Below are 26,785 nucleotides of genomic sequence, written 5' to 3'. Positions count from 1 at the left end.
AACTCTGAAGCTACATTAACCACAGCCACACGGAGAGAGCATGTCAGGTCAAAGACAGCTGGCAGAAAAGGGATTGTGACAGGGAGGATGGGCGCCTCAAATGAGCCCTGCTGGATCAAACTCAAGGCCTGTTACAGAGCTGCTGGGGAAACACAAGAGGAGAGGGCTATTCAGCCTATCTAGGGTCACAACCTGTTCCCCCACAAGCAGCACATGAGAGCAGCAGGCTTGCCCCCCCCCGCTGTTCTCTAGAGACTGGTGTTCAGGGACCTGCTTCCTGTGATTTTGGAGGCTGTCCGTAGCCATTGGGACTATCATAGACACTGATAGACTTCTCCTCCATGAATTTACTCAACCCCCTTTTGAGGCTATCTAAGCTGGTGACCACCACATCTTGTGGCAGCGAATTCTGCAGTCTAATTACCTGCTGCCTTGAATCTCGCACCATTCAGCTTTGCGGGGTGACCCCATTGGTTTCTGGTATTATGGGGGGGGGACACACCAATGCCTTCCTTTCCACTTTCTTCATGCTGGGCACTGTTTTACCCACCTGGATTATGTGCTGTTGTCCCCCCACCCCATTGTGTCTTTCTTTTCCCCCAAGCGAAAAAGCCTAAAACGCCAGAACATTTGAGTTGCTGCATCCCCTTGATCATTTTTTTGCTGCCCTTTCCTGCAGCTTTTCTGCAGGCACCACACCTGCAGTTTCCAAGCTGGTAGAGATAAGTGGGAGAGAGGAGGGTGTCTGGGGGAATTTGCATGAGATCATGGTGACCTGTGTTCCTTTGGCTCCGAATACCCTGGCATGGCCTGTGCTGAGCGGCGGACGTTGCTTCTCGCAGTCCACCCTTCTGGAAAGATGGTTCTGAAGGGAGTTGAGGCCAGGTAAACAAAGGGGCCCATCACCTTGACCCCGGGGCTTAGGGCAGTGCGCTTGCTCTGTCTCCTTGAGGGGCATGGTGCCTGTGAGCTGCCCAAACCGATCATGCTAGCCTGACTCTGGCTGGGAGGCTCCGCTCCTGTTTACGTAACAGCATGCTATGATTTGCAGAGCGCGTTTTTTATCCCCCGATGCTGGGTGGGTTTGAACTATGGGCCACCCGAGGCCAGTTTGTCCTTGGCTCCAGAATGATGCTGTCCGTGCTGCCAAGTCTGTGCCAAGCAATGCGGAGGCTTGGTACTGGCATTAATGTTTTCCAAATGCCACCTTACAGAAGGAGGGTTGGTGGCTGGGGGGTGGGGAGTGGCTGCGGGCTTTCCATTCTGAAGATCCGTCACCCCTGCCTTGATTCCAGATCCTTATTTCATTACTTGATCCCCAAATCCCACCCTTTCCTCTCCATATCAAAGATCTCCTGCCTGGCAGGAACTGAGTTCACGAGAAAATATTTTTGGATATATTTATGCCCATTGCGTTCACACACAAAAATATTTTTTGGACATCTTTCATGCTGTGAGCATGAGTTTCCAGGGTGGATGGACCAACTTGTCTGGGTTTTCCAATTGCGATCATACTGTTTGTGGTGGGCACAGGGAATAAACTCAGTTGGGTTCACATTTTAATGCAGACCAACTAATTCATCCACTACATGAGCAAAAGCACAATCGCTGGAAACTCCGAGCTCGTCCACACTTCCACCTGTCCTTTGTCTAGAAAGCATGGGTCCCAGCAGTTGAGCCCTTGCATCACCACTTTCCCCAGGAGAAACCACTCTTTAGCGATAAATCAGAGCAAATGTCAACCCAGAGAAAACTCAATTGACATTTGCTCCGATTTATCACTAAAGAGTAGGCTTCCCCGGGGGAAAGTGACGGGGCAAAGGCAAATCTGGATGAGCCCTCATACGTTTCCAAATTTTGCAATGCAGTACTCTAATCCTGCCCCCCAAAAGTTTAAGAAGTACAGCCATGGGATTATTAGGGGAATGTCTGCATTAAAAAATGCATATTTTCATGAAATAATATACGAACAGGCATTCTTGCAAAATCTGTATGTCCACTGAATTGCGGAAGAATTTCCATGAGGACATTTAAATATATCTATATCTATAAATGTATATATGTTTGTGTGCCTATCATGAATGATGTAAAAGCATGGAGGACTGAACTGTAGGTTGCAAAAATGAAAAAGTCAGAGGAACTAAGGCTGCCAGATTCATCCAAATCTTGTGTGTATTTGTGACCTTCTACTCACACAACCAGAGGCTGTTCCAGTACAGAACATGCCCAGATAATTTATTATTAGTTCCAGGATCACAGCTGGGTCACAGTATTGTGTGGTGTCAAGGTTGCATCCAGTAACAGGATGGTTTGGGCCTGGCAGCCATGTGCAGAATTGGAGTATGGACGTTGAAGTCATGCAGAAAGCAATGTGTCTGAAAAGATAAATGCTCAGGTACTATTGGGCAAATGGTCCATATTCCAATTCCAGGGCTGTTCCCAGCCATTTTGGCACCTGAGGTGAACCACAAAATGGTGGCCTTCCACTGCCACCAGAGACTGAGCTTTCACATGACATAAAAGCCACCTTCAGATATAGGTGGCGCTGTGGGTTAAACCAAAGAGCCTAGGGCTTGCCGATCAGAAGGTTGGTGGTTCAAATCCCTGCGACAGGGTGAGCTCCCGTTGTTCGGTCCCTGCTCCTGCCAACCTAGCAGTTCGAAAGCACGTCAAAGTGCAAGTAGATAAATAGGTACCACTCCGGCGGGAAGGTGAACAGCATTTCTGTGTGGTGCTCTGGTTCGCCAGAAGCGGCTTCGTTATGCTGGCCGCATGACCCGGAAGCTGTACGCCAGCTCCCTCGGCCAATTAAGCAAGATGAGCGCCACAACCCCAGAGTCGGTCATGACTGGACCTAATAGTCAGGGGTCCCTTTACCCTTTACCTAATAGCACAAGTTTAGCACTTATTCCTGTGTTATTTGCAACCAGATTCTTTTCTGGAAGTAAATAGCACAGAAATGAATACTAAACTTGAGCTACATTTTCTTATTTTTCCAGAGGTGTCATGTGAAGGCTCAGATATAATATGGAATTTAATAGTTAGGGAAACATTGAAGAAAGTGGAATAAACTGCTGTGTGAATGCAGAATGAGTGGAGAGAGAGAAAGAGAAGGAGTACCAGAAAAGAGAGAAAGAGAGAGAGAGAGAGAAGAGAGAGAGAGAGAGAGAGAGAGAGAGAGAGAGAGAGAGAGATTGGAGTGGCAGGAGGAAGGTGAGAAGAAGCACCCACTTTTGGAATCTGGTCTTGCACCCAAGGCAAATCACCTCTATCACCTTAGAGAAAAGCTTCTCTACCTTTGACTGGGAGGATGCTCAATTACCTTACCTATGCATTCAGTATTTTGTGTGTCAGAGAGACAGACAGGGAGAGAGGAAATTATTTCAAAGTCGGACAGGTAAAGAGCTGGTTGACCTGCACTTCCGTTGACTCATGATCCTCTTTTTCTCCACTGCCAGTCATCACCAATTCCACCCTTCCTCTCTGCTGAAAGGAAGAAGGGATTTTCGTTGGGACAACAGCATGTTTGGGTAGGAGGGTGGTGCATTTGAAAAGCCTTTCCTCTGCCTGAATGTGATCCCAATCCCAAATGAGGTCTGTCTGAAGTTTGTTGCAGTTTAATGTAGAGCAGGGGTGAGCACGGATAATCAAAGGGGAGCTGTGGGTGGGGCTAGAGTAAAAAGTAGGTGGGGCTTGAGTCAAAGGTGGGTGGAGCCACCTTTCTCTTTTGTCTGTCTGGTATCACTCCCTCCTTCACTTCCTTTCACCTCCCTTTCCCCTTCCATGTCACCTGAAAGAAATTAAGTCAAGAACCACATAAAATTAGTCTGTGGATTGTAGGTTGACCACCCTTAACACAATGTACTATTTGACCCTGGGTGAATCTGTCCATTTCATTTTTAAATTATTTTTCCATTCAGTTTTCCACTTTTCAAAATCAGTTTGCATTTTTTAAAATTAAAAATATACGTCATGAAAATTCAGCAGCATTTGAATAATAATAATAATATAATTTGAATTTCCCTTCCATAAACAGATCTGTATGCAATTTTGTCTGATATACACATTTTTGAAAAGCAATTTCCCCTTAGATTATGCATTTTCACGTGTTATTTTCACTAATGCATGCATTACAATGCACATTGTCTCCTGGTGTATGCATTTTTGTACGCGTCACTAGGCTGGAGAAATGCGTTGCAAAATCCAGATAGGTTACAATTTCAAAAAATGGCTGTGTTTTTGTTTTCTTATTGTTTCACCAGTGGGTGTGGTGTGACACAACAATGAACATAATTTGACAACATTATTATTATTGTTATTATTGTTATTATTATTATTATTATTATTATTATTATTATTATTATTATTATTATTAATTGCTACTCCCACACCCTTTCCATATATGCATGTTTCTGTTCCCTCATGATTCACCCACTGAAATGGCAAGAAAGAACTGTATGCCAGTATACCGTCCGAAATTTCGTCATTTTACTCCTACAATTTTTAGGGTTAACGTGGTTGCAAGCCCCCCCCCCTCCTGGAAGCAATTAACATGGAACTGAGTCCTAAATTTCCACTATATTCTGCTAACCTTCTGTAATGGTCTTTTACGTCATGTGACAGCTCAAATATAACGCAGAAATTAATAGAGGAAACAGAATAAATGGACCTGCGAATATGGTTTATAATGATCCTAGCATCCTAGCATCATGATCCACAGCGCTTCTGACAAAGACTCCAGTCCACAAGACACACAAGGTGCCACAACATTATTTAGAGCTACGCCTGTAGGTTATGGCTATGGCAACATCACCCCGGCAGAAGAATCCACTACTTAATTAAAACAAGCTATTAAAAGGAAATTTAAAAATCCAATGAAATATACCATAATAAACCATGGAGGGGGGGCCGTGGAATGTAAGCCAAAGGATGGTATAGCTCACTGATTCATTGACTTCCTGAAGTTTTTACCCCAAGTGATCTGAATTGTAGAAACTTAATTATCAGCTTCCTTGGGATTAGGAACAGTCTGTGTTTTCTAAATCAGTCAGAAGCAGGTTGGTGCCTCACTATCTTGCAGGAGGGGCTGCAATCAAAGTGGATAGGATGAGAAATCTTTGTTTAGTTTTGTGGCTAGCAAAGTAACGGAGAAATGCACTGGAAAATATGGGCTGGATGATGGGGGCTCTGGTCTTTCTCTCTCACAACACCAGAACTCGTCGGCATCCCAAAAAGCTGAATATTGGAAGGACAAAAGGAAGTATTCACACAGAGTGTAGATAAACTCTGAATTTGTTCCCCCAGGAGGCAGTAATGGCCACCGACTTGAATGGCTTTAAAAGAGGATTAGACAAATTCATGGAGGAGAAGGCTATTGATGGCTACCAGCCATAATGGCTACGCTCTGCCTCCCCAGTCAAAGGTGGATTGTTTCTGAATACCAGTTGCTAGAAACCAAGGGAGAATGCTGCTGTGCTCAGGTCTTGTTTTGGGGCTTCCCATTTGTTCACCTGGGGGGCCACTGTGAGCAGTGGCAGAGTTAGTTGCATGGCCAGCCATGTGCACCCGGGGGGGCCAGGGTGAGCTGCACAGGTGGGGGCGATCCACCGTGAGCTGCGCAGGGGGCAGGGCCACCCACCGCGCTCAAGCCACTTCACATGGGGGTGGCAGGGCAAGCCCCCCATGGTGTGCCTTTTTGTCACTCCCCCTCAGGGATGACCCCCGGGGTGGACCACACCTATCGCACCCCCCCTTTCTCCGCCAGTGACTGTGAGCGCAGGATGAGCCATTGGCCTGATCCAGGAGCCTCTTGTTATGTTCTTATGATACGCAGTGGCCATTCCTACCCAGAATGTAGGAACGATCAGTTCCTTACACATACAGAAAAAAGATTGGGTGGGACTCATTGTGTCAGATTGAGGTTGCTGAGTGGGTCTATATTGGTTAAGGCAATCCTTCGAGTGAACTGGTCTCAAGTTATTAAAGACTAGGGCGTATAGTCAGTCCCCCACTCCGAGTTACTGGTGTGGACTAGAATATCCACATGCCCCAAACAATCGCTGAAAAGCTAGAACAGTCATTCCTTAGTCCTTAAATTGTGGGTCCTTAAAAGGTATAAGCAAGCTCCCATACTGTCACCAAACTAGAGGTCATTTTATTATGACGAATTCCACACTGAATGTTTTCTGTAGCAGGAGCTACTGCATTATCCTTGGTGTGTTAGAAGCATTGCTAAAAAATATTAGTTTACCTTTTACACCTATTTTCATGCTAGATATAATGTGTGTATACAATGCTATTTTTCTAGAAAAACAGGTGCCGGAGCTCATTATGAACTTCACCCTTGTTCTTTTAGAATGACAATGGTGCCCATCTGAGAGGTGTCAAACTTACCTCCTGTGAGCTTCAACTGAAAAGAAGCTGTGTGTGTATATATACAATATCTTATTTATAGTTTAGTTCTCCCTTTCCCTCCCGCAATTGTTTGGGGTTTGTTTCGTTATTAACAATTTGTTTTGAACTTGGTAATGTTAAACAGATTTTGATATTAGTTGTTTTTTTAAGTGATGTAATTATCTATTAAGAACTTTATGGGTTGTAGTCAATATTAGTCCTACTCAAACTCATTACAGGTAATAGACATATCTAAGGTTCATTAAGTTCAGTGGGTCTACTCTGTGTAGCACAAGCACTGGATACAACTCAGTATCTTTAAATGGATTCAGGAGAATATATTTCACTCCATTTTATTTTGTGTCAATCATCTGTTTGAATTTTTCAGTGCCCTTAAAAATGTTTCCTTCCCTGAAATGAGTTAAGCTCCCAATAAACATTAATTTTGGAATTTATTTATTCAAACAGGAGGTCACCCCAGAATTGCTTCAGTAAGACTCCACCTCTCTCACACACATGCTTACATAAGTAAATTGACAATACTTGCTTTATGCTTATGATTTAGCACACTTGTTTCCGGCAATCTAGTTTAAAAATATGTTTTATGTGTGTGTGCTTTTAGGAAGGGAGGAATGCAAGGGCAGATTTATCTGTACACATAACACACACACACACACAGAGAGAGAGAGAGAGAGAGAGAGAGACTAATTTTTCATTAAATGTAACTACACCCTTCGAAAAGCTGTTGATGATAGTTTTATAAGCCATGTCGGCAGGAGATCCATTTTGAAATGATTTTCCAGTGTGTGATTTGTCTAACTTATTAAGCAGGCTGGTGCCTGCTTTTGTCGTGCAATATCCTCAGAATGAGACTTCTATTGACATCATGCAAAATTCAGTTTAATTGGCTATTGCTTTCAAAGCAAGGCCTTCGGCCGTCTGGAAGCGTTTCATCGTTCTGACAGTCCTGCGTGGTGCAGAATGAGCGTGAGAAAGAAAGGGACCACTTGCCATCATTAGTACAAACTCATTGGCCTGGCATGTTTTTCTTTGTTTTCTACTGGGTGTGATTATTGTAGCCTGATTCTGTGGCCGGCCGGCCAAGATCTGCCTCCATCTGATTTGAGAGGAGGAAATAGCAGAGGGTTTGAAATTAAGAAGTGAGTGCAAAGTAATAAGAGTCAAACAAAGAGGAATTAATTCCTGACCACTCGGGACCTCTTCAGTTGGTCAATGCTAAACACATGTCATATTTATTTACTTACTCGAAGCCCTGCACCTGACATTGCTAAGAAATTCCTGGAAAACAAAAAGGACTGTGCAGTTTTGAAACCAGTGGTCAAAATCAGTTTGGTTTTGAACGCTTCAGTCCACCATCTTGAATCAAAATTGTATCCAAACAGAAACAAAAACCTGCTCCTTGATCTCAGGAACTGTCATGCAAAATTTGGCCATGATATCTCAAGAGCTGTCCAAATGCATAGTGAATAAGCAACTAGCTTGGTCAACATTCAACATTCTTGATCCCGTAAGTAGGGGTGAAACCCTGTAGTACAGGGGCCCCAATAACTACCTCCCTGAGCTGCTCCAGAAGAAGACACTATGGCCAGTGCCATGGTGTCAAAAGCAACTGAGATGTCAAGGAGAACCAATAGGGTTACACTCCTCCAGCTCTCTCCCAACAGAGGTAATAAATCAGGGCAATCAGGGCTCTTTCGGTGGCAAAACCGGGTCTGAAACCAGACTGGAATAGATCTAAATAGTTTATATATTCCCTCAGGAATATCTGCAGCTAGCTAGCCACCATTTTCTCAACCACCTTGCCCTGGAAAGGAATATTGCAAACTGGATGCTAGTTTTCTGAAATCTCTTTATCCAGGAAAGACTTCTTTAAGAGGGGCTGTATAACTCCCTCCCAGAATAAGGCACTGATCAATCTCACTGGACTCATCTGTATTGTTGGGCTTCAAAGCAATTGTGAGGCAAGACATAATCAGGTATTTGCATGGTACGTCCCTGCTTAAAGAGGGCACATTATGTCTGTGTTACTTTCAAAGTGTTCTCCTATGCGCCAGTTTCATCCCATTCCTGCATTATCATGTGGATTAAAAATAATAATAATCTGCACCAAAAATCTGCATTTATTGAATATTCTAAAACATTTTTTAAAAAAATCAAAACAAGTGCTTCTGAATCTCTCAAGTATGCTTTTAAAAGCACATTTTTTTTTGCCCCAGCCAGCATGACCAATGCTTGGGAATAATAAAAATAAAGTAAAGTAAAGTAAAGTAAAATAAAATAAAATAATAAATAAAATAATAAAAAGTAATAAAAAATAAAATAAAATCTGTCCAACTACCCCTGTTACAGGATCATCTTTCCCATGCAAATGTCATAAATGCAGGAGATACAGGTCGATTGCAGCGTTAATTCTGTAGAGACACATTTTCTCCCCAATGTGCAGGAAGGCTGTGTGCGAGAGAGAATCAGAACCCAGCAGCACCGACTGCCTCATTCAATTGCTTAATTATGCAATCCTGCTAAACGTCCTGCAACCTTCTTAAACTTCTTGCATCCCCTCCCTCCCCACGGCCCTGACAGGTCCTTTAATTAACTATATGCAGTTTGCCAGGTCAGAATGCCAGGAGAAGGCGGAGGCGGAGGCGGAATATTTTTGCTACCTAGCTTTGGGAACTGCCTCACCACACAGCATGCTCTAAATGGAGCTTAACCAATTTCGCTTCCAGGAGCAAAAGTGCAGAACCAAAATAGACTGAGAATCTCTCTCTCTGGCACTCCCCAGTAAGGTGAAATGTGTGCTGTGGTACAAGAGAAGCCTTCAAAGGAACCCGGTTTTCTCCACCACTGATGACAGCTTTATTCCCAATGCAAAAGTGCAGAGGTAGAGAGCCTCTGGCTCACTAAACAGACCTGGCACATGTCTCCATTTGGCCCATAAGGTTGTTTTAATTTGGTCACCCCGGCCACGCTGGGTGGCTTCCAGCATATAGGTAAAGGTAAAGGGACCCCTGACCATTAGGTCCAGTCGTGGCCGACTCTGGGGTTGTGGCACTCATCTTGCTTTATTGGCTGAGGGAGCCGGTGTACAGCTTCTGGGTCATGTGGCCAGCATGACTAAGCCACTTCTGGCGAACCAGAGCAGCACACGGAAACACCGTTTACCTTCCCGCTGTAGCGGTACCTATTTATCTACTTGCACTTTGACATGCTTTCAAACTGCTAGGTTGGCAGGAGCAGGGACCGAGCAATGGGAGCTCACCCTGTCACAGGGAATCAAACCACCGACCTTCTGATCAGCAAGTCCTAGGCTCAGTGGTTTAACCCACAGTGCTACCCACGTCCTGGCTTCCAGCATATACAGAAATATAATGAAACATCAAACATTATAAACTTTCCTATACAGGCCTGCCTTCAAATGTCTTCCAAAGGTTGTAGAGTTACTTATCTCCTTGACATTTGATGGGAGAACGTTCCACAGGGTGGGTGCCACTACTGAGAAGGCCCTCTGCCTGACTCCCTATAGCTTCATTTCTTCCAGTGAGGGGACAGCCAGAAGGTTTTCCACTAATGGTACTTACCTGCCCCACACCTGATGTTGTAAATGATGGAACAGCTAAGAATACAAACTGCAAATAGATATTTTCATTCCTTAGGCAGCTTGCCAGGGGTTACAGCAAGCTCCTTCAGAGACATGTCTTCAGCAGAATCTGCCTCTTGATGCTGACAGCATGCCTCCAACAGCTGATCAGCCTCTTTGAAGTTCTCACCTGTCATCATAATGATGTCAAGTGACTGACAAGTGGGCAGGGTCAACCACCTGTCAAAGCTGGACTATGGGGAGCGGAGGCAGTCAAAGTTCTGGCTTGCTGCAAGGGGGGGGGGCATAGTCATAGTAGAAGCAAGGATTAAGTCCCCTTCCTCAACACCATCACTACGGACCATGCCAGCTTCCTTTACAGTTTTTGTTTTTAATCGTATCCGTGCAATTGCTAATTGCACAAACAATGGCACATCTAGGTCAATCCTAATTTATGGGCAAATGAACTAATGTAGAGAAAGTGGAAAGGGAGTTTCGTCGGCCAAAAGAGAACTGGGATGGGAGGTGGGGAGACAGAATAAAATGGCCCGAGCAATGCTGGAAGGGGGGTTGGGCCAGCCTTTTGGTTTAAAGAACTAATTGAGCCTCCTGGCAATTGGGTGATACAATAGGTAGGGGTGTGTGTGTTTGCTTGCTGATTCAACATCCTCCCAATTTTTAAAAAGAATAATTTAAAATATTAACAGTGGAATCCTTATGCATGTCTGCTTAGAATTAAGTCCAGTGAGGCTTACTTCCAAGTAGTTTTTTTTTTGGGGGGGGGCGGGAATTCAATTCAGTTCACATTTAAAGGTGAACCCACCTAATTTGCACTTTCAGAAACAAAACAAGAAGTGAAATTTGCATTTCTCTGAATTTTGCAATGCAGTTTTCCAGCTGAATAATGTCTACCAAAAAAAATGTGCATGCAAGGATAAGGTGTGCATGCAAATGTACATATGCCATAAAAAACAACATACAGAAATGATTTATATTTGGGGAAGTTGCTTTGCAAAAAAAAAAAATGTGTCTGTTAGGGATAATGGCATACAAAAGTGTAGATTAGGAGAAATTTGCCCTAAAATGCTGATGAATTTTCATGAGGACTTTATAAAAGAATTGCAAACTGATGTAGAAATATGGAGGGCCAAATTTAAGAATGGAAAAATGAGGAACTGAGAAAAACCAGAATTGGCATAGGTGCCCGTCCTTACATCTAAGCAAATGGTTACCGGAGTGCTCCCTAAACGCGCAATCCTATACGTACTTATCTGAGAGTAAATCCCACTGATTTCAACTGGGCTTGCTTCTGAGTAGACATGCACAGGGTTTGCAATGAAGGCTGGATTTCTGTGCTCACTTACCTTGGAGTAAGTCAATGAAACTTAGTTCTAAATACAGTGCAATGTTCAACGTGATGTGGGCATGACATTGAGGGTCGAAATTCCTAGTTGTGTCTTCACCAGCACTAGCTAGAGGCTGGTTTGACATATGCCACCAGGGCTGGCCCACCCATGAGACAAGGGGAGGCCATGTCTCAGGTGGCAGGATCTACAGGGGCAGCAGATCCCAGTGTAGATCTTTATTCCTCCCCCCGATCCTGATCTTCCTGATCTTCACTCACCCCTTCTTCCCTGGAGGGAGGGGGTGCTTTCGCCAGGTGCCAAAATGTCTTGTGCTGGCCCTGCATGCCACTGTATTTGACAAAGCAACTTATGGTGGCCACAGTCATGCAATTTGATGGTAAGAATAATATTTATCCAGCGGCATAAATATTGCAGTTTATTGCTGGCTGGGTGGTGAGTTGTTTCCTCACCACAAGCACATTTTAAGCCTTGGAATCGCTTCCCGGATTCACAACAAAGCCTAGACTCAGAACATCTGTGTTCCCCTGAAGAACTGGATCGTAATTTGTGGCCTATTTGTGGCTGAAGTGGTGCAGAGGAAATGTGGGGATGGGAAATGTCAGCATGGAGAGCAGAAAATATTTCTGTGCCGGCGCCCTAGGGGAAGAAAAATGGGGGGATTTGCTACTTAATGGGCAGGTACGCAGTGGGGCTTTGTTTTCCAATGCATGGTTGGCATATCAGGAGCTAGAAACTGAAGGGAAGGGAAAGCTCCAGAAAATTATTCAGACAAAGAAGTATGAATACATTGCAGGAACAAAACGGGCACACTCAGAGGTATATTTCAGTCACATCCTTCTGCCAAGGCGTTCTAGAAAGCTACATGGTTCTTCTCCTGTGTAGACAGTACTGAGATAGATAAACGTAAAATTCTGACACAGTATAAGGCTTACTGTATGTCCCTGATCCAAAATCTGTTGCTTGCAGCATGAGCTGTAGCCTGCAAAAGTATCCGTGCACTGACAGATCCTCCAAGTGTCCCTATTTTCCAGGGACAGTCCCGGATTTATGGAAGCCATCCCAGTTTTTGATTTGTTCTTGGAATGTCCCCTTTTCCTTAGGATGTCCCTATTTCCACCAGAGAAATGTTGGAGGGTATGGAGCTATCTGACCCCCAAGCCATCTGAAGACAGCTCTGTGTAGGAAAGTTTCTTAATGTTTAATGTTTTGCTATGTTTTTATATATGTTGGAAGCCGCCCAGAGTGGTTGAGGCAACCCTGTCCAGATGGGCAGGGTATAAATAGTAAAATTATTGTGATGATGATGATGATGATGATGGAACAGGACATCCCTGTTTTCATCGGATAAATGTTGGAGGGTATGACGGGCCTTGGCTGGCAGCTGCTGGTCTTTTCTCATTCCCACCCATCGCAGGGTTGCCAAGAAAATGGCCCCATGAGGCTCTCCCTTGACACAACGAATGTCCAACATGGAGGAGGCTGAGCTTTTGGCTGCCCATCCACAGCACACACACACACACATGGCTAGATTAAAGAGAACCTTCACCAGAGTGTTGAAAGGCATTTGGTTTCCAGATCACGAGCAGAGCAATTTGCCTCGACTTCCTCATTAACTTAAGCTGGGCTCCCTGGAGGCGGACAACTTTGGAGCAGGTGACTTTGATTCCACCCCTGCTGTCTCCCCCTACTCCATGAAATCTCTGCTTGGGAGATCCTGCTCTCTCGCTTCTTTTGGTGTGAGCAGAGAGGTATTGGTATGGGTTTGCATGTGTGCGTGTCGTAGCTGTGCACCACGGGGCATAATTACTTTGGCTTTAGCGTGCAGACTTCAAACCTGGATTAATTCCCACAGGAAGTGTGAAACAAACAGAGAAGGACTTGGCTGAGCCTCTGGAAAGTAAAGATTGCAAGGGGGAAGTGGGAGCACGTTGTTTTGGATGGAGTGGCTCTGCCCTTGAAAGAAAGAAAGAAAGAAAGAAAGAAAGAAAGAAAGAAAGAAAGAAAGAACAATGCACAGATTCATGGGGAGAAATGCTGGATCTGGCATTTCTTCCGGGTGTCTAGATGGATTTATTATTTTATTTAGTGGATCTGTACCCCACTCTTCAGCCAAAAAGACTCTCAGAACGGTTAATCAAACACAAACACAGGGGTACGATGGAGGCTGGTTCATTATGGAAAAAGCAAGCTCTATTCTGCAGTTGTGGCTAACACCCCTTTCTAAAAAAAGGGGTGCTGGAACTCACCATGAATACCTCGCTTATTCTCTTATAATGGCAATGGTGCCCACCTGAGAGGTGCTAGAACACAGTTCCTGTGAGTTCTGGCTGAAAAAAGCTCTGGGTAACACCACTAGGCTTTAGAGGTGTGCTTGCATCTGTGCGATATGAGACTCGAATACCAGCTGTTGAACAAATGTTGCTGCTTCTGCCATCACACTTCCCAGGGCAGAGGCTCCCAACCTTGCCTTCACTCAAGCTTAGTGATGGCCCAATCTGTCAGTTTCTGTTTCTCTCTATTCCTCATCTTTCCACTCTTAAGTTCACTTTTCTACATCTCCACATCAGTTTGTGAATTTTTGTTTGAACTTCCTCATGAAAACTGAGAGTTTTAATGAGAATTTCTCCGGATAGTTTGCAGGTATTTTTGCACATTTTTGGAAAGCAGTTCCCCTAATGGAATGCATGTTTGTATACTTATTTTTACTAATCAATACATTTTGATGAACATCGCACAATTTCACCATGGTATACAGTGGTACCTCAGGTTAAGTACTTAATTCGTTCCAGAGGTCCGTTCTTAACCTGAAACTGTTCTTAACCTGAAGCACCACTTTAGCTAATGGGGCCTCTTGCTGCCTCTGTGCTGCTGGAGCACGATTTCTGTTCTCATCCTGAAGCAAAGTTCTTAACCCGAGGTAATATTTCTGGGTTAGCAGAGTCTGTAACCTGAAGCGTATGTAACCTGAAGCGTATGTAACCCGAGGTACCACTGTAGTTGGTTAGTTTCTCACACAATCCTCTCTATCCTCCATCCCAGCAAACAGAAGGCCTTATCAAGGACAGGTTCCAGTCAGGCGAAAACACTCAAGGAGGGTAGAGAGTTGGGCCAGTGAGGGGTGTGGCCTGGGGAGAAGGTGTGTGACTGGAAATGGGGTGTGGCCTGGGAAGAATCCCAGGGGCCAAATGGAAAGGCCTAAAGGGCTGTATTTGGCTCCTGGGCCGCAGGTTCCCCACCTCTGCATTGGAGCATCCAGTCATTTGGGGGCTCCCAGGTTCTTCAGATTCTGACTTTTGATGAATGGGTTCTCAAGAAGGCCCAAGCATTTGTTGGACAACTGTGCGTGCCTCACATGCTCTCTAATGAAAGTTTTCTTCTTATATCTTTCAGTGAACTTGTTGGACACTTCCACCATTATTGGCGACTGGGGCTGGCTCACCTACCCTTCCCATGGGGTAAGTCACATGGAAAACCTATGGAGAGGGATGAGTGATAGGTCAGTTGGTAGAGCATGGGAATCTTAATTGTGGGTCTGTACCCCAAGTTGGGTGAAAAATTCTCACATTGCGGGGGGGTGTGTGTGTGTGAACTAGATGGTCTTTGCAGTCTCTTCCAATTCTGCACTTCTTTGATTCCTGTTGGGTTGAGCCAAATTTCCATACTGTTAAGTTTCTTGTTTCCCAATGTTTCTGAGAATCCCACCCCCTGGGAAGGAAGTAGCCACCATCTTTTTTGATAGACTGACTTAGGCTACCGCTTTAGAAGACTCAGTGGGGAACTGATTGCCCTACAGCCTCTATTCTCCTCCTCCAATTTTTTGTTTAAAAAATTGGAAAATTTAATAAATATTTTTTTAAAAAAAAAATATTCTCCTCCTCCAAGAATTTATTTATTCCTCTTTAATGCATTCCAAGTTGGTGGCCACCACTGCCACTTGTGGGAGAGAGTTCCACAGTCTAAATATGCACTGTGCAAAGAAGAGTTACTTCTTTTTTCTGTCCCGAATCTTCCATTGAATAACCCCAAATTCTAGTAGCGTAGGAGGAGGAAAAAATTCCCCCTGAGCCAAACAATTTCTCCCAGCAAACATCTGCGCTTCCTTCTTCCTTTGCCCATGTGGGCAAGCTTAAGCCACACTCGTATCTATTATTTGCATCTTTATCCCTTTATAATCTGGTGTGTATGTGTGTGTGTGTTTAAAATCTTGTGTTGATTTTAATTTAAACTGTTAACAAGTTCCTGAATACAGATGTAATCAAACCCGCTTGCCTGCCGCATTAATTATGATGTCCTCATTTTCATCTTGCTAGGAGACCTTATCTCAATGACATGGGAAGAGAGGAGAGTCATTTCGCTTTATGAAAAAAGAAACAGAGATAGGAACAAGGCAGTGCATGTTAGGTTGTAATAGGAGCTCTCACAGCCTGTCCCTTTTCTTGCACAGTTTGCATCCCAGTTAATCAGAGGAACCTCTTTCAAATACGGAAAGTGCTTTAAATAATCAGCTGTTGGGAAACTTCCACCACATGGGCTTAGTATGGTCTGGGAGGTCAGCTTGCAAGGCTGTTTGGGGAAAACCTAAGCCATATTTCCTGGGCCTGATGTCATATGAGAAAATTCAAGTCATATGGGAGCATTCAGCAGGCAAAACCCTGAACTTTTTGAATAGGATGCCTTTTTTCTGTTGCCTTGCACAGTAAAAAGAAAAGTCTCCAACTTCAAAACATGCCAAATTTTGTTTGCAAAGGAAGGATCAAGAGCACACTCAGAGTGCACACCTGGGCTTGAACTATCAATGACCCAACATCATATAGCATCAGATGAGTGACAGGAACATAGCCCGCCTACCTGCCAGAGCAGCCTGTGTCGGGTTAGCCACTTCCCGGTCTGGTCCTCTGTCCAGATCTACGTAGTTCTGTAACCTCTGAACTCATCCAACTAACAATCCTGCGAATGTTTCCTCAAAATAAGTCCTGTTTAGGGAAGGATGAATCTGCATATTTCCGTTTCTTCCAGTTTCTCATTTTCCCAATCTTAATTTAGATTGCCCCATTCCCACATACATTTCCCTACCCCCAAAACGGCAATATGAAAATTCGTACTTGTTTTTTGTGTGCACTCATTTCTCCTAATATGTACATTTTTATACACATTTGTTTCTGGTATATGCATTTTCATGAGCAACTTTCCCCAAATGGAATGCATTTCTATACTTTATTTTGTGTGCATATTTCATGAATATGTGCATTTTAACTTTTATTGATTTGCTGGAGAACTGCATTGCAAAATTCAGAGAAATGTGTTTCAGTTTGCATATTCACCTTTGGAAGCACAAACTTGGTATGCTGGCATTAAAATGTGAATTGAACCACTTTCATCCCCTAGCCTGACTGAATTCAGTGAGACTGAAGTCAGTGTCTTTATGACTGTAGCCCTACAGCACCCTCCTACACTTGTCTGTTGACAAAGGTCAAGGTGTCAGTTAAAGCTGTGACGTCCCTTACCTTGGGACGTAGGTTTGAAGTACAAAATCTGCTGGACCTGGTGCCTCTAACTCCTCTCTCCTGCTCTTTCCTTCCAAGTGGGACTCCATCAACGAAATGGATGAATTCTTCAACCCCATCCACACCTACCAAGTCTGCAATGTCATGTCCCCCAACCAGAACAACTGGCTGAGGACTAGCTGGGTGCAGCGTCACGGGGCTCACCGGGTGTACGCAGAGATCCGATTCACCCTGCGGGACTGCAACAGCATGCCAGGCGTCCTGGGCACATGCAAGGAGACCTTCAACCTCTACTACCTCCAGTCGGACCGCGATCTGGGCAGCACCCCCCGCGAGAGCCAGTTTGTGAAGATTGACACCATTGCGGCCGACGAGAGCTTCACCAACGTGGACCTGGGCGTCCGGCGACTCAAGCTCAACACGGAAGTGCGTGGCGTGGGGCCCCTGAGCAAAAGAGGCTTCTACCTGGCCTTCCAGGACATTGGAGCCTGCATTGCCATCGTCTCAGTCCGAGTTTACTACAAGAAGTGCCCAGCCATGGTGAGGAACTTGGCATCCTTCTCCGAGGCAGTGACAGGAGCAGACTCCTCGTCCCTTGTGGAGGTGCGGGGCGAGTGCGTGGGGCACTCTGAGGAAAGGGACACCCCGAAAATGTACTGCAGTGCTGACGGGGAGTGGCTGGTGCCCATCGGAAAATGTGTCTGCAGTGCCGGCTATGAGGAGCAAAGGGATTCGTGTCTGGGTAAGTCTGGATGTGGGTTGTGCAAAACTACTGTTGCTGCTGTTGAGAAGGACGGAGGGAAGAGGCACTGGGAGAAAATGTTTTGGTGCTGCTCCATTTGATCAGGTCCACTTCAAAGAACAGGTACAGGGTTGCCCCCCACCCCCAAATTGCAGCTAAAAAAAAGAAATTGCAATATTGCCTGTCAATGACCTGTGAGCTTCCATCAGGGACAGACTTCAGTAATCTTTCATAATGCTAGGGTAAATCTGGACAAAATCATGAAAAGAATTGCTGTTCTTCAGCACTGCCGACATTGGCTGCCATAAGTCTAGATTTGACCTATTTCTGCCCGGACACTGCTGCCGACTGCGATATTATGGATATGTCCAGGAAATGGCAACCCTAGTAATACAGTCCCCTGTGCAAGGCCAAAATTTGGCACCCCCAAATGGATTATGGGTTTCCTCAATTTTATGCCCCCTTAGCCCACAACACCCTAAATTTGCTGCTGCTTCCATAACCTGGAGGGTGTCAAGGTGTTGGTTGAAGGGAGAAAAATAGGAAACCAGACAGAAGAGGGAAATGGCCCGCTTAGACCTCTAACAGCTTACAACACGCATCCTGGAGTCAAGGATTATTACATTGTTTCTGGTTCCACTGCTGTCTACCTTCCCAGGACTTCTCGAGGTGGAATTAGAAGCTGGAGGTCCTTCTGGGCCCACGTACAGTGCAGGAGTCAATAACAATGGAGATACCCGATTTGCTCCGAGTAGAGATTGCCCTGAGCGCCAGCCTCACATGCATTGATTATTTGGCTCCATGCCGAGCGGCCTCCCTTCCAGCTGTGTGTGTTTGGCTCCGCTCCAGGGCCTTCCCTTGGGGGCTCTGGCCACTTCTGGGCTCCATCAGCCGGCCGTTTTTTCTGCAGCCCTGCCTTTCCTTTGGCAGGAAATTTCCTCAGCAAAGAAAACAAAAGCAAAGTCAACAGAAACAGAGCTATCTCCTTAATCCATCGCCGGCGAGCACTTGGAGGAAGACGGAGGCGTTTTCCCCGAGTGTCCGTGGGCTCTGGGAAGACGGCTGCAGCTCGCAACTGTATAAACGACGATAAGGAGGCAGCAGCTGTGCAGAAGGCAGCAGTACACACTGCCCTGAGGCTACATGTGTACAACAGGCGACTTGACTGGGGTCCTCATAGGAGGCTTTGTTTGCTTTCAGTTTCTTTCAGGGGGGGGGAAGCGCTATTTAGAGGAGCAGAGCTTTGACTTGGCAAATATGAAAAGGCGGCTTTGTTTAGAGGCGGGGGGAATGTGAACAGCAGGATTGACAATACCTTGCACAAGGTTACCTCTGGCAAAGTCACGCAGGGAAGGACACGGCTAAGCTAGACAGATGCCTGTCTTCACGTGCCCTGGATACATTGCAAGTTCGGAAGTCACATAGGCTGTGAACCAGCTGAAGCAAAGAGGGAACTTCCTGGCCAGAGGCTGAATGTGGCCCTCCAGGGTTCTGTATCTGGCCCTCAAGACTCTCCCTAGGCCACACTCCCTCTCCGCAAGCCACAGCCCTCATTGGCCCTGCTAATGTTTAATTAGGTTTTAAAATCATAATTACAGGACGCGGGTGGCGCTGTGGGTAAAAGCCTCAGCGCCTAGGGCTTGCCGATCGAAAGGTCGGCGGTTCGAATCCCTGCAGCGGGGTGCGCTCCCGTTGCTCGGTCCCAGCGCCTGCCAACCTAGCAGTTCGAAGCACCCCCAGGTGCAAGTAGATAAATAGGGACCGCTTACTGGCGGGAAGGTAAACAGCGTTTCCGTGTGCGGCTCTGGCTCGCCAGATGCAGCTTTGTCATGCTGGCCACGTGACCCGGAAGTGTCTCCGGACAGCGCTGGCCCCCGGCCTCTTAAGTGAGATGGGCGCACAACCCTAGAGTCTGTCAAGACTGGCCCGTACGGGCAGGGGTACCTTTACCTTTTAAAATCATAATTATGATATGGGAAGGAGAGGACTGGGGAAGGAGTCCTCCTCCTCCAGATTGCCCCCTCAACAGCTGTTGAGTGGAGGGGCGATCCGGGGGGTAGGCATCAGGCAGGAAAGTGAATGTCAGGTCAGGCAGGCAGGGGTGGGGCTAGATGATCGCTGGGCACCCCTTCCAACTCTGCAATTCCATTGTTGTATATATATTCTTTGCTAGCAATTTACCCTGAAATAGAACTCCAGTTCTTCCTTTTCAGTTATGCCCTGGAGTTTTTCCTGTCCTGCACCTGAGGTCTCATGAGGTCATGTGGGGATCACTGCAATAGGGGTAGTTGGAGAAGACCCTTCAGAGAAAATATGATGGTCTGGGGAGATATAAGTGGGGGTGGAGAGAGAGAGAGAGAGAGAGAGAGAGAGAGAGAGAGAGTCAGAGAATCCTCTAAGTCCCCTGTCCCTGAGCTGTGAAGGGACTTAAAGATCAAAATAGTACCTTGGACCCCCCAAAAACGCGGGATTATGCTGAACACAGGTACAAGTTCTCTCTCTGCATGTACTGTGTGAAGTAATATACTTAGTACAGCTTAGCTATTTGTGTACACGGGTGCACAGATGGTGCACACATTGAACAGAACATTCGAACACCCCTTAGACATAAGAATTATTTATTTACAGCATTTTTAAAAAAATTGCTATAATTCTGATAGTTTGAGAAATTAGTGTTTTTGTTCTAAAGTTAAGACCCTGTGCAGAAAAAAAATGAAAAGAACAACACTGCACAATTCTTTCTATCAAATGTAAACCTTGGTAGTGGGCTTGTTTTTTAGGAAGCACAACAGACCTAGCATGCCTTGACTTGTTGCCAGTAAAAGGGAATTGCTTCAATGCTGCATTATCGCTGCTTTCACACAGCAGTTGAACCTGTTTCCCCAATGTTTCCCCAACTTCCACACTACATCTGAGCTTTCACCCAATGTCAAAGCCACTCCTGGAAATACTGTGCAAATTTAGTGCTCGTTTCTGTGTTATTTGCAAAGCATCCCCCCTCCCCCCAGAAGCAAGTAACACATGAACGAGTGCTAAACATGTGCTGTATTCTGCTACATTTCTGGAAGTGGCTTTTACATTGTGTGGAAGCCCAAATATAATGCAGAAATTAGCAGTTAGGGAAGCATTGGGGAAATGGAACACAGTTTCATATTAATGCAACCTTAATTGGTGTCACTTAAACCCTTTCCTTTGTCTGGGAGCAAAGTTGTGAAGACCAGAGATTCCATGTTTGTTGAATGCTACATTTGAACAAAAGTGTGAGTGCACAGGTTTACCACTTGCTTATACAGGCACGCACATTAGCACACTCCTTGAATGTAGTGTCCCAGTCACAGTTAAAGCACTCTTAGCCTGGACTTAGAATCATAGTGTTGTAGAGTTGGAAGGGACCCCAAGGGGTCATCTAGTCCAATCCCCTGCAATGCAGGAATGTCAGCTACAGCATCCATGGCAGATGGCCATCCAACCTCTGCTTAAAAACCTCCAAGGAAGGAGAGTCCACCACCTTCCAAGGGAGACCGTTCCTCTGTTGAGCAGCTCTTACCGTCAGAGAGTTCTTCCTGATGTTTAGCCTGCTCTTTCAGTAGAGAAAAGAATCAGCGCTGCAAGATTGATAACCCAAATCAACTGGAATTGGAAATTCCTCATTCCGCCGTTTTAATTGTCAGAACGAGATCCCACACTGCTGTCACCCTGGGTAATATTTCATTCCCTGCCATTGGGACAGGATGATGTAAACCCCACTTTGTAGTCCTAATCATCTTTCTATAAATATCAGAGAAATTCAATTTTTTGGGGCAGGGGAAGAAATTAAACCTTTAGCTTCGTAGTAGCATCCTAATGTGACTCCAAATTAATTCCCCATTCCTTCTCACAGCTAGGCATCCTATTTTTTAATGATGTTTGCACAGCTAAGGACTTCTTTATAGCTTTAATGTTTACCTAAGAAAGGAGCTTCCAAGGCAGCAGAAGAGGAGACATAGGATAGTGCCTGTTGCTGGACTGAGATTGTAAAGAAAGTTGATCACCCCTCCTGTGTTTGCTGGAAATTCCTGAAAGTATCACAGTCTTGCTGTGGCTATGCATTTTTTTTTAAGGGTCAGGCAGGTGGCAGAACCAAGAGCCCCACGGACCAGACTGGCTCCCTGTGCTACCAAGACTGTCAGTCGGTCACAAAGCAAATTTCCAAATTTCTGTCATGTCACATCTCCCTAGTCTTTTCTCTAAATTAAAATGTCCCAAATACCTTTCCTTGGAGGGGGAGGTGACACCAACCCCTTGATCATTTTGGTTGACTTATTTTGAACCTTTCCCAGCTCCTTTCTGAGGTGACATGACGAGATTTTGTACAGGTCACTTGTAATTATTTTACTTACTTGATTGTAAGATTGTGGCTGGGTGGAAATAAATTAATCAATGGAAAGTGAAGGAAACCCATTTTCTATTAATTTATTCCCCTGCCCCTGCACAAAGCTGCAATTGTGGACTTACCTGGCTTGGGGAAGGAGCTTGCAAGGGCTCTGGTAACATTCCAGAGCCCACTTCCCGGGGTTCCTGGCTTTACACATTTTTGCATATATACATAGACTAACCCTCACTTAAGACATGAGTTACTTGTACACAGTATTCCAAATACACCATCGACTGATATAACACCATTATGATATCGGCACTTTTGCTTTCAATTCCTTTTCCTAATGATCCCTTAAAAAGGGTGTGAAGCAAGGCTGGTGAGGGGTGTGGTTTGGGGAATAACGTGTGCTGAGTGGGTAGAGCCAGCCCTAGGAAGAGGCAGAGCGAGGCAGCTGCCTCAGGTGGCAAATGCTAAGGTGCAGGGAGAGGACAGAGCTGCGAATGCCATGTGCTCTGCCCTGTACTCTGATATTGGCAAAAAGATGCTGTCTTTTTGTATCTAGGGCGGGCTAGATACAAAAGAATTTCCTCATAGCCCTGCAACTGCTCCGATAGCATAAGCCTTGCAAGCCTGGTTCGCTGGAGAGTTTAGCATTTCACAGGGATCATTGCTTGAGCCCTTCCAAAGGCTCCCAGCCACGGCTGTGTCACTTATGCTTAGCAGGCTGCGACCCCCATGCCAATCAGAGGTAAAGGGACTGAACCTTGGGGCCGCCCCTGCCGTCCCTCAGGAGCCATCGTCTTCAGAAAGAGCACAGAGGGGAGACCTATGCTCCTGCTTCAGAGTCTCTCTCATCCCTTGCAGGTCACCAGAAGGCACATCCCCAGAGGCAACGGCCTGTCACAGAGGCCTGGGTGCTGTCAGCTTAGTACAACCGGGCTACCTTTCTCGGCGCCTCCTACCCCCTCAACTCTCCCAGGGTTTTCTCTCTGTATAATGAACTGACAGTCAAAGAGAGGCTGGGGTTCGTCCATCAAGCATCAGCTTCTCCAGCAGACAAGCAGTTCAGGAAGGGAAAGGGCAGGGATAGGGAAACCTCTGGCCCATAGGTCTGATTTGGCACACAGTGTGGCCAAGCCGAGCCCCGCTGACCCACACCTTTCCAAGCAGTGGTGATGCCTAGCACAGGGTTTGGTGCTCTGCAAGGCCCAGACATCAGCTCATAGGAGCCAACTCCTAGGGGTGGAGGTCCCTTCGTCTCTCCCCCCTCCCTAATAAAATATTAGAGGGGGCTGGGCTTCTCCAAAGTTAATGGGCATTGCCATTCAAATGGTGTGTGTCTTGTGATCGATTATGCAGGATGGAGCTTACCTGCAACCCCCCCATATTTTATGCAAATTGGCACCCATGAACTTGGTCAGTTTCCAGCAGTGCCTTGTCCTTGCTGTTCCCTAAGAAGCAGGCCACATTGCTAAAGACCCTGTTCCTTTAGCCGTGGCTAACAAAAGGCTGAGGTTGATGATGGGGGTTTGCTGTGGTTACAGCTTTTGCTGTTGCTGCTTGGAACGAGAGCAGAATAGTGGGTGGCAGAAGGCGAATAAAGACCCTGCTGTTTTGTAAGCCATTTTGATATTGCCATAGATTCGGGGGACACACACACCCAAATCCTAGAAATTAATAAATGTAGGATTTTGATTAATTGGGGGTATGGATGAAAATACAAGCTGCAGAGGAATTCCCAAAGTAGCCTATGCAAAAACGACCTGGCCAAGCTAAGCGTTGAGAGCTATTGGCAATGCAAGAGAACTGTTCTCCCCATGTGAACAGAGACAGGGAGGGGGGCGTGTTTGGAAGGTTGACAGGAAAAGGGAGTCTTTAGCAGAGCTAACAGGGAGAGAGATGCCTTGGACTCCAGGGCTGCACTGCCCTTCTTGAAATGACCATGCTGTAAAAGCCAGACTCCTTCCATGCAGACTGAAGGTGTAAATAAGTGAATAAACCATATTTCTTCAAGCTCCGACAGTCTCCATTGTGTCTTAAGTCTCCAAAAGTCCACAGACCTTGGGGGTGTGCCTGGAACCCCGTGGGATTTTTTCATCGCTTGGCAGAGAGTGCGGGGTGGCACCCAACTTTTGTAGCAATATATTTTAAGGAAGTGCAGATTGTCAATATTCAAGTAAATCAACGATAGACCCTTGATGCTTGGAGTTCACAATCACAGAGTGTGAGGGTGGCAGCGCAGACGTTTGCCTCCTATGGCAAAATTTGTAGATCCGGCTCAAGGACCCATTACTCCCAGGCAAAAACACACAAGTAGGGTGAAAAGGAGGGCCAGAGAGGAGTGTGGTCTGGGGAGAGTCCCAAGAGCCAGACAGAGAGTCCCAGGAGCCCATCCCTGCCTTAGATAAAACCAAAGGGAAGTCAATTAGTAAATAAGGTTGAAAAGTGGAATTTGCAAGAAGGGTGTGTGGTGGTTGCAGGCTCTGAACCTGGCAATTGTGGGGTAGGGGGTGGTGGGTGGAATAAGCCTGTCTTGTTTTTCTTTACTCCTGTGCTGAGCTGCTCTGAATGCAGCCTTTGTGTCCCCAAAGTCCTTTCATACGCATGGTGCAGCCCCCGCCCCCCTGAACTCTGATCTGGTACCCAGCAGAGTGGTTCTCGCTTTGCTATCATCTCTTTGACAGACAGGCCTGCCTATCAATTCAATTCAAAATCCTTTATTAGGCATAGCACACCACAACACATTATCAAACAAACATCATATACAGACTGTATAAAATACAGGCTCAGCGAACACAATTTATCTCAGACCTATTCTTAACTCCAAGAAATAAATCTATGTACATAGATAATATAATACAACACAGCAACATCACCTACCATTAAGAACCACTAAGTCTCTTTATCATGGCCCATTCTTTCTTCATGGACAGCACTTAAAAATTCAGCCACTATTAAAGTAGTCTGATCATCGCTGTCCGCCAGCAGGTCCTGAACAGTTGGTTGTGTAAAAGACTGTCTATTAAATTTTAGGGCCTCAAATAATTGTCTTCTGGCATAACTGCCAAAATCACAGGAAAAGAATATATGCTCTAGAGTATCGGGTTCCTGTTTTCTGCATTTGCAGAGATTCTGGGATAGCTAAGTATCTTCCTCTCACTACCACCGAGGGAAACATGTTAAATCTGGCCAACATAAACAGCCTACACGATTCATGTTTCTTCAAATTTGTCATGTATCCCTTTTGGAAATCTCTACACAAAGGAAGATTTAAGTGGATAGGAGAGCAGGTGCTGTGCTTTGCAACCTCAAGCATGGCGAGAACACTTTTTTCTGTAAGAGTCTTCTTGATAATTTCCCATGTATCTTTGGGATCAGAGATTTCAAAGTCAGTTAGAGTGAGCCCTATCGAATCCAGTTTTCTCCTACAAATCAATGATAGACTGTAGGTTGCACTATCACTTAAAAGATCGTAAAGTAGAGAATTAGGGGATAGGGCTCTATAATGGAGGAAGATCCAATATTTCAAGGTCCTCAGCCATGCTCTTACTGATAAAGGCAATATTCCCAGCTCACAACATATTGTTTCATATTTTACAGAGTTTGCAAGTCCTAATAATGACCTCAGAAGGGATGCGTGAAATTTATCCAACCTCTTGAGGTCACCTGAAATCCACACTGGTGTGCCGTATAAAAGTTGGGCACAAAGTTTCATGTCAATCACTTGCAATACTGGAGAAAAAAAGTAGGATTTAATATGGTGGGCTGTCACTTTGGCCTTAACTATTGCAGCACATATATGTGTATTCCAGTTCATATTATTGCCTGCCTATCATTTCAGCCATCCCACCGGCTTATTAGCAGATGTTCTCCTGTCTCTCAGAAGAGCGAGCAGGAGGACAAATGGACCATGCTGCAGATGGCTTGGCTGGGCCCTCCCACCCACCCGCGCTTTGGGAGATGAGCCTGTCAGCTCCTGAGGCAGGAGGACGCGGCAGGTGGCAGCTGGTTACATAGAAAGATGGGTGGGAAGAAGGAAAGCAGTGAGGGAAAAGGGCCGGCCAGAAGGAACAGGAGACAGAGGGGGACTCTGCCTATAGGGAAGGTGGTGGGGAAATGAGCGAACCTAGAAAACCAATGTGTACTCCAAATGTCATGGGATCTGCCGAGCAGCCTTAGGGCATCTTCTGAGACCATAGGAAGAGCTCTGCTGGGTCAAGTCAAAGGACCATCTGCTTCAGGATCCTGTCTCATAGTGGTCAACCAGACACACATTATGGGAAGTCTGCAAGCAGGACCTGAGTTCAAGAGAAACTCTCCCCGCCTGCGACTCCCAGTAACTGGTATTCAAAGGCTTCATGTCTCTGATAGTGGAGGTGGAACAGAGCCACATTGACTAGCAGCCATTGCTACTACACACACACACACACACACACACACACACACACACACACACACACACACACAAATTAAATTTTCTATTTTACATCCTTAAGACATCCATGACTTCCCTTCTTCTCTCTCCATGGTTCATTTTACATATCATAAATCCCTGCATATTTTACAAAAACTATACCATTCAGTATTCCATTATTGCATCCATCAAAACTTGTTTACACTGTTGAATTTATCTTAATGCTGCCAGCATTTTCAGCTGCACACAATTATTTCCCATATATTCAATAAACGTTTTCCAATCTTCTTTAAATGTATGTTCTTCTTGTTCTCTTGTTCTATATTTTAAGTCTGCAAGTTGTGTATACAGTGGTACCTCGGGTTAAGTACTTAATTCATTCCAGAGGTCCGTTCTTAACCTGAAACTAT

The 26,785-nt window shown here is 45.5% G+C and overlaps 1 protein-coding gene across 2 annotated transcripts in view; it reads left to right on the top strand.

Moving 5' to 3' along the window:
- The window catches only part of EPHA8 (EPH receptor A8), a 61,669-nt gene that overhangs the window by 2,769 nt on the left and 32,115 nt on the right, over positions 1 to 26,785 (top strand). For both annotated transcript variants that reach the window (XM_053400598.1, XM_053400597.1), the window contains exons 2-3: positions 14,749 to 14,813; positions 16,941 to 17,604. In XM_053400598.1, coding sequence (XP_053256573.1) covers positions 14,749 to 14,813; positions 16,941 to 17,604 — 729 coding nt within the window. The remainder of the gene's footprint in view (positions 1 to 14,748; positions 14,814 to 16,940; positions 17,605 to 26,785) is intronic.

This window comes from Podarcis raffonei, chromosome 8, assembly GCF_027172205.1.
Source record: "Podarcis raffonei isolate rPodRaf1 chromosome 8, rPodRaf1.pri, whole genome shotgun sequence".
In the NCBI taxonomy this organism is placed as follows: domain Eukaryota; kingdom Metazoa; phylum Chordata; class Lepidosauria; order Squamata; family Lacertidae; genus Podarcis; species Podarcis raffonei.
Note: the sequence above shows the minus strand (reverse complement) of the source record. Positions and strands in the feature narration are given on the sequence as shown.